The sequence below is a fragment of the Nicotiana tomentosiformis genome, chromosome 11 (genome assembly GCF_000390325.3).
Source record: "Nicotiana tomentosiformis chromosome 11, ASM39032v3, whole genome shotgun sequence".
NCBI lineage: Eukaryota > Viridiplantae > Streptophyta > Magnoliopsida > Solanales > Solanaceae > Nicotiana > Nicotiana tomentosiformis.
The window spans coordinates 14,618,377-14,626,649 of NC_090822.1; the positions used below are offsets into that span (position 1 = coordinate 14,618,377).

General features: G+C 34.8%; 1 protein-coding gene and 1 non-coding gene across 2 annotated transcripts; one reads left to right on the plus strand and one right to left on the minus strand.

The window, feature by feature from the left end:
* Window positions 1-2,513: 2,513 nt before the first annotated feature.
* Window positions 2,514-3,893, plus strand: LOC104106295 (uncharacterized). The gene is made up of 3 exons (XM_009614810.4): window positions 2,514-2,784; window positions 3,166-3,281; window positions 3,455-3,893. The coding sequence occupies exons 1-3, from the start codon at window positions 2,623-2,625 to the stop codon at window positions 3,504-3,506; spliced, it is 330 nt and encodes a 109-aa protein (XP_009613105.1). The 5' UTR covers window positions 2,514-2,622; the 3' UTR covers window positions 3,507-3,893.
* A 2,814-nt stretch (window positions 3,894-6,707) lies between these two features.
* On the minus strand, window positions 6,708-6,904 carry LOC117279213 (U2 spliceosomal RNA). Its single transcript, XR_004509626.1, has one exon. It is a non-coding gene; the product is annotated as a U2 spliceosomal RNA (small nuclear RNA).
* Window positions 6,905-8,273: the final 1,369 nt, after the last annotated feature.

The window sequence follows — 8,273 nt, forward strand, 5'->3', positions numbered from 1 at the left end:
ATTTTAATGTATTTTATATGGTACGAATTTAAATTAATAAAGTTAATAAATTTTGAATACTAAATTGTAAATGATAAATATTTATCTACACTCGGTATTTAAATTAAATTAAATATTCAATCTTAACAATTAAAAATTAAAGTGAAAATATATATCATTTAATGTGTATAAAATACATATCTTATATTTATTGATTTGATGTAAAAATAAATTTAGAGAATTTCTTCTTGCATAGAATATCACTAGTTCAAAAGGATTCTACCTAAAGATCGATTAATGGCATATTGCAAATGTTTTTTTTTGGGTTATATAGCTCTTTTAACAAGAGATCGTTAATAAATGAACTAAATATAGTTGGTGAGGTATTTGCTTATCTGTAAAATAATACAGTTGAATTTGTTTTGTGGTTTACAGATAAGCGGGCCGATTTTCTCCGAAAATGATAAATAAATAAGGTTAAAGATAAGACTTAGCGCTAAAATCAAAGGAAATGACAGGCTTGACCCCGAGAGCAACGTCTGTGAGGACAGAAATAAGAACAATATGCAAGAAAAAGTAATGTTGTATTATTTAGCTCGAGAATAGAATGTAGCATAAATTTTGCCAAAGATTTCTTCCCCTTACAATGGCTGTTGAAACTACTATTTATTGTTATACATAAGGAATAAGATCCTACGACCAGGCCCCTCTTAAATGACAATAAAGGGGGCCATTGATGAATATGTAACGGCAGACCATGAATGCTAAAATTCTCTGCAATGGCTACCTATTTAATATTAGAAAATATTCTACATTAAATGATATCTGGTGACAAATATTCGACCCGCTCCCGTTGATTATGCTCCCTTCGGGTTCTATTCGATATCAAGCGCAGTTGTTATCCCCGGTCTTGGTTCTTACTCGATTATCTTTCTGCATATTTTCGGTTCCATGTGTCACGCCACTATTTAATCATTTAATATAAATCAATTTTACCCTATACATTATATATATATATATATATATATATATATATATATATATACCGACTAGAAAAATTATAATGGTATCCAGCCGATTATTTGATAATGATCCCTAGTTTATACCCGCATATCTGCAGAGGCGAGCGTTCATCTCTTCATGTGTAGCCCAAATGTAATTTGTCTTGTTATGCAAAGTGTGCTTATATATATAGAGAGAGAGATCCTTAGTTGGATAATATTGGACTATTCACGTGGTCCCTTGTGCTTTTGAACAGCAGTTGGCCCTATAATTTGGCCCAACAATAGCTTGGCCCAATTTCTCTCTCACCATTTAAGAAGCCCAAATTCTTACTGTAGTTGATCTGGCCCAAATTCTCCCCCTCGTTCTCTTTCCAAGAACTCATTCCACACCTCTTTTCTTTTATTTGTTTATGGGAAACTTACACAAATGTCTCAAATAAGTCTCAACTTATCAAACTCTACTCATTAATCATACACTTACCAAAACTAGCAAAGCACATATAAAAATTGAAAAACCAAATAAATAAGGTTCTTTCTCTCAAAGAATCACATGCAAAAATCGCCTTCCATATTTTTAAGCGTGATTGGCAACATTAGGTGCAAGACGAAAATGAAACTTCATGGATGAGGTAGAAAATAAGGTGATAAAATACAAAAAAAAAATACAATATTAAAAAAATCTAAGCAAAAAAGGATTTTTTTTTTCAATTGGTATAGTTGAAATTCATTGAAAACATATAGATAAGTCAATATACAAAATTTGAGGAAGATTGAAGGTGATTTGGACTGGTTTTATATCAAAATTCGTAATTAAATCGAGTTAAAAAAATTTATTTGCAACACATGTATCAAACATGTATCACGCATGGATCTTACACACAAGTATACATGGATATACATGTGATACATAATTGATACAAATACGATACATATGTGATATACAAATGATACACAATGTGATACATATATTATTATTTTTCATATTCAGTTTTTACTTCGAATTTTCAATTCAAACCACCTCAAAACTTCACCAAATCATCCCAAAACTGAGATTCAAGCTCCTTAAGATGTACCCAATTTATTCTAATAACACCCACTCAAAAGAAAGAAAAAATTTAATATTTTTTTGCTACAAATATCTAATTGGCTAATATTAGTAATATTTGGCTAATATTAATAATATTTTATGAATTGACCAATTTTTGTAACGAGCTACTTATATATGGACATAGCGGGTAATTTTCCTTTATTTATTTTGCTAAACCTATGTAAAATGGACACTCCTCGGTTATATTGGAACTTTATTCCATATTCATTAAGATTAGACATGCAAAAAAAACAATTATTTAAAAATCAAACAAGAAGACTAATTATGGAAAAAGGTATTGTTTTAAAATAAATTGCATACTAGCTCTATGATTAAACCAATATTTTAAAAGAAGAAGCAATAAAGAAATTGAACTTAAAGTCCTATGAAGTTTCCCACATCCTTCCTACCACCTTCCTTTCATTGTTCTATTTAATCAACTTTATTACACTTGCCAAATGAAAGAGAAAGAAAACAACACATCATAGAAAATAGTTAAGCCTATTAATTTTTCTTCTTTCTTATTTCCTTTTTGGAGTTTTGAGTTAAAAAATGGCAGGTATGCTTGCTGGTGTTGAATGTGCTAGAAGAAGAAAGTTTCATAAAAACAGTGGGTTGTTAGATTCATCATCTGGTTTTTCATCTACAAGGAAATCTTTTCTTTGTCTCTACACGAGCAGCCATGAACATATTCTTAGCTCAAGCTTTTCTAAGGTACTAATTCCTTTCCTATCCCCTAGTCATAGCTATTGTGGTTGAAGGGTGATAAGTTTGAACACTTTTCGCCGAAGAAGAAAAATTGTATTTTGTTATATATATAGGTCAAATTCCTTCTCCCATTTTGTGCCTCCTTTGTCTAATTGAATCGGTTGTATATACAAAGTCGAATCTACGATGAATCTTGTAGTTGAATCCATTTCTTTCTGTTTGAACTATATGTACATAAGCTAAAAATTGTATACTTATAATAAGATCACACTCGTTTGAATCCACCACATCTAAATCTTGAATTCGCCTCTATGTACCTTCTCAAATAAAGATCTTGTGTTTGTAATGGCATGATAATACAAATTCTTGTGTTATTTGACTGAATAGGAAAGAAGTGCAACAAACCAAGAATACCAAGATGAGAAACTAGGAGAAGTTGCTAGAGAAGCCAAGCAAAGGCTAGATGAGAGGCTCAGTGCCCAATGGAAATCACAAGATAAGAGGTCAAAATCTTGTTCTCAATTTCTTGATGGCGCACTTTAGCAGAACCTCATTCTGCTTGCTAACTTGCCCCCCCCCCCCCCCCCTCTTCTTCTCTACTCCGTCTATGCTTGTCTTTGACCCTTTATCCTAATGATGCTGATTGTGTTTTTCTTTCTTGTGTAATTGAATTCAGGGGTGTGAAGGGATTGAAAAGGCTAGGACAATGGAGGGGCATGATTTGCTGACACACAAATGTTTGGATCAAAGAAGTTGCAGCTTAGGAAAACTGTTTTTAAAGGTTCATATGAAAAATGAATGTGTCATTTGCTAGGATCAATTCACAATGGCAATTTTGATTACTAGAGTGTATATATATTTTCCCCTTTAGGGGTGCCCAAGATTTCTATATTATAAAAGTCTTTCTTGTACAACAACAACAACAAAAAGCTTAGCGTAATCTCATAAGTAGGGTCTGAGAAGAATAGTGTATTATGCGGAGCGGAAGAAAAGTCTAAGCTTTCTTGTAATCAAGTAAATTGACTAGTTTGTGAGTTTTTGAGAAATGCTTTCTTGTAATATAACCAAGCTGATTGACTAGCTAATGAGTTTTTAAGAAATAGGGTCTTTGGAAATATTGGGCTTTTATTAGAAGTTTCATAGACGTCTGTCTTTTCAATTTTTTCTACTTAATTTGTCGAGTTCTTGGAAAGATAATGTTTCAAGAATGGGTGTGCATATCTACCACCACTATTTTCTTGAGCACTACTTTTTTTATTGGTTTCTCTTTTCTCATTGACCTATTTTGTTAATGCATTAACTTGCATATAGTTATTTATGTTTCCATAGGATTCTTCTCTTGGAAAAAAAGGCTAAATAAGAAAGCAAAAAATAATCTCAGACTTTGCTTTGTTAAAGGTTAATTTCCTAAAGTTATGATCATCCTATAAATTGCATTTCCTCCTATATTGCAGTTTAAGCGGCGGTCATAATAAGTTACTCATCTTCTTCTTTATGCTATGAACTTTTGCTATTATATACGCAAAATTATTTGTATCACTGAGGGGTGTGTGGGATGAGCGAGAATTCTTCATCTTTTATTTGAGGTCTCAGATTTTAGCTTTGAAACGGAGAAACTCTTGGTACGGAGTACTTTTTTATAATGTGTCATACGCGGCATGAATCTGAATTAGCCGAATTGATGAGTTTTAATTGCGAGATTTTGTGGAGATGTTTGGAGGTTCGAGCTGTTCATGTGGCATATGTTAGTTTGATTAGGGACATATATGATGGAGTAAAGACCTAAGTGAGGACGGTGGTGGGGACTTGGATCATTTTCCGGTTATGATGGGGTTGCATCAGGGGTCGGCACTTAGTCCTTTTTTGTTTGCTCTGGTGATGGACGTGCTGACGCGCTACATCTATGGGGAGGTGTCGTGGTGCATGCTATTTGCAGATGATATTGCTTTGATTGACGAGACGAGAGACGGGTGAACGCATAATTAAAGGTATGGAGGCAGACTCTGGAATCTAAAGGTTTCAAGTTGAGCAGGACCAAGATAGAGTACTTGGAGTGTAAGTTGAGTGGTGAGACTCAAGAAGGGGAAGGGGAGGTGAGGTTGGACTCGAAGGTCTTCCCTAAGAGAGAAAATTTTAAGTACCTTGGGTCTATTATTCAGGGGGATGGGGAGATTGATGAAGATGTCACACATCGTATTGGAGCAGGATGGATGAAATGGAGACTCGCTTCCGGCGTTTTGTGTGACAAGAATGTGCCACCGAAACTTAAGGGTAAGTTTTACAGAGTGGTGGTCAGACCAACGATGTTGTATGGGGCTGAGTGTTGGCCAGTCAAGGTCGCTCATGTCCAGAAGATGAAGGTAGTAGAGGTGAGGATATTGAGATGGATGTGCGGGTACACCAGGTTAGATAGGATCATAAATGAGGTTATTAGCGACAAGGTGGGTGTGACCCCTATTGAGGACAAGATGCGAGAAGCACGGTTTAGGTGGTTTGGTCATGTGAGGAGGAGGAGCACGGACGCCCCGGTAATGAGGTGTGAGAGGTTGACATTGGAGGGACTACGAAGAGGTAGATGTAGGCCTAAGAAAAGGTGGAGAGAGGTGATTAGGCAAGACATGGCGCAACTTCAGCTGACCGAGGACATGACCCTGGATAGGAAGGTATGGAGGTCGAGGATTAGGGTAATAGAGTAGGTAGTCTAGAGTGTTCATAACAGTAGTATTGACACGCAGTCTTGCTTTCTGTTGGTAGTAGGTTTTTATAACTAACCGTTGTTTTCTTTCATTATTGATCACCTTACTATCTTGTTGTTTTTATTCTGCTTTTGTATGGCTTTTTGGTACTGTCTCTTCTTGTCTATATTTTCATTAATGTAGTGCTTATACGTTCTTGAGCCGAGGGTCTATTGGAAACAACATATCTATCCTCACAAGGTAGGGGTAAGGTCTGCGTATACACTATCTTCTCCAAACCCCACAATGTGGGATAATACTGGGTATGTTGTGTCAGTTACAAGATAGTTATAAAAAATAATTGTTTGTAATTAACTTTTAACTAACAAAAAATGTATAGTGTAGGAAGCTTTTACTCTAAGACCAAACGTGACGCAACTCATATGAAGGCATAATTAATTTATAATAAAACGTTAAAGTAACTTTTCCAGTATTTTATTTTCAATATAAACAATGAAAACTGACCAAATTACATCTATAATATTTTTCATATTCATTAACTAAAACAGAACAACAAGAAAAAAATAACAGCTCAAGCCTTTCCAATGTACTACTGGTTTCTCCCTCTTGACCTCTTCCATTGTGCTCCTCACGAGACGAATTCAGAATTTAAACTGATATATTCAATTTAATCTTAAAAAAGTTTTTATAATTAAACCCTTTGTGTTTTATATCTATATTTCATGTCAAAAATGATGGGTTAAGTTGAACCCGTTGATACATGCGCCCCATGCCCCCTTACCACTCCACCCATATTAAGGTCGCCATGTCCTTGTCAGTTGCAAAGGATCTGGAGACCAAAACATTTGTTCATTTTAGGATGCAGATTTCCATTAGAAACCTGAGTTTCAATCTACTGTAAAGCTTGTACAATTTTTGGAAATATTGGTACCCCAATAATTTTCCTTCTTCACCATGGAAATGAAGCAAGTTTTGTAACTTCACTTTGACTATGGATTCGCAGCGGATTTATAGCCCAATATATTGGACACTAGTTGCTTCGTCAAACTATTTTATGTATATATGCACTAAAGAAGCTAAATAGTACACTTGAATATTAAATTATTTAGCTAACATATTATTAAAAATTCTAAATTCACCTTTCGAAAAGTGGATAATCGACAATGCATGGAAAAATTCTAATTAGAAATGCAGATCATGAGCAAGGGCCGTTCAAAATTTGGATTAGATTTGGTGGGGTGCGCCAGGCTTTGGCTGTAGTGCAACATCAAAGTGACACACAAAGGTCCAGGTAGCAAGCTACCTTAATGGACCTTCCCCCTAAAAAAAATTGAGTTAATATCGTGTGAGTCAATGACTCACATATCAGATATTAAACTGATAAGAACAGATACTACACTTGATCTTAGCCAAAAGGCCGAGAAAGGTATGCTTAAACTCCTGCACGGCCTTCAGCTTTTATATCAGTTCTCTCCTTTCTGGCTTTTGTTAGCTTTCGATGTGGGATTCTAGGCTGGAAAATTTTATTTTATGCGCTTTTAACTTGCCTGCAGGGAAAGAAGGAAACAGCTAATTCTTCTCAGTTCTCACCTTATGCAAAGCTTATAATTTCATGTTGATTTAATGGACAAGAGAAATTTCAGCCAAAAAGGAAAAAGTTATGATCTGAAAGTCTGTTCTACCAACCATGGTAAATACTTACCCCAGATATTTATGCCAAGCTAAGTAATTTAAGTGTAGCAGTTAAAAAATAAAGTAAGAATACATATCATTCAAGTATGGTATGCAGTGACAGACCCAAAATTTTATACAAATGGGTTCAGTAAAAGATGATGGTGGCTATTCATATAAGTAATGTCGGGTAAGATACGTAGGGTTTGATCACTTTTTTTAAAAAAAATAATTTAAACAAATATACTTTCATGTTTTATCAAAATTTAAGACCGAAACAATCAAAATTCACTTTGTAGATAGATTAATTTTTGAAGTAGGTAAAACTGTAGAATAATTTTTATTGATTTCAAAATAAAAATAAAGTGAAATAGAAAAAAGGCAAAGGTAAGAATAGTAAATTCAGAAGGGACAATTTGTCATGTACGCACATAACTCCGGCCCACTAAAGATCACAAATAAAATGTACAAGCGCCACAAATGGGACGCGAACACGACATCTTCCATACATTTTGAACCCTCTTCACCACCTTAACAGACTACACACTTGGTTAAAGCAGGTTCAACTGAACCCGCTTGACAGCATGTGAGTCCGATTCTGATGGTATGTGATGAACCCGCTTGACAGCATGTGAGTCCGATCCTGATGGTATGTGATAAATGGTGTATGAACAATACCGGATGCTGGTAAGTTAGTGTGCGCTATAAATTTTCGACATCCGTTATTGGCAAATAATGAAGATGAACTAATGTTCTACTTATTGATTATTCTTCTTCTCTTATTGTCCTAACTTATTTGTGGATGAGCTTTACATCTAGATCTTTATGTTCCATATCACTACTTTCCTGGACAAAGAAAAGTAAAAATAAGAAGATTAAAAAAAGAAAAGCAAAGATTTTGTTAATTTGTCTGAAATCATAAAAGTTACACGTAAGAACTGAAAATGCGACATACACTTTATGCAAGCGCATTAATTTGCGGCAGTACTATTTTTAGTGTGGTAGTTATTGGACAATATGCTAAATATCATTCAAATTTAATGGGTTCCACCTAAACCTTATAAACATGATGGGATGGGACGGGCCACTGGTAGTCCGGTTCGACCCAGGTCAGCCCGGTCCGTTAGG

Excerpts from the sequence above, each read along its gene's own strand:
- LOC104106295 (XM_009614810.4), top strand. The coding sequence starts at position 2,623 with ATGGCAGGTATGCTTGCTGGTGTTGAATGTGCTAGAAGAAGAAAGTTT. Across the intron at positions 2,785-3,165 it reads TTAGCTCAAGCTTTTCTAAG|GAAAGAAGTGCAACAAACCA; the intron begins GTACTAATTCCT and ends TTGACTGAATAG. Across the intron at positions 3,282-3,454 it reads TGGAAATCACAAGATAAGAG|GGGTGTGAAGGGATTGAAAA; the intron begins GTCAAAATCTTG and ends AATTGAATTCAG.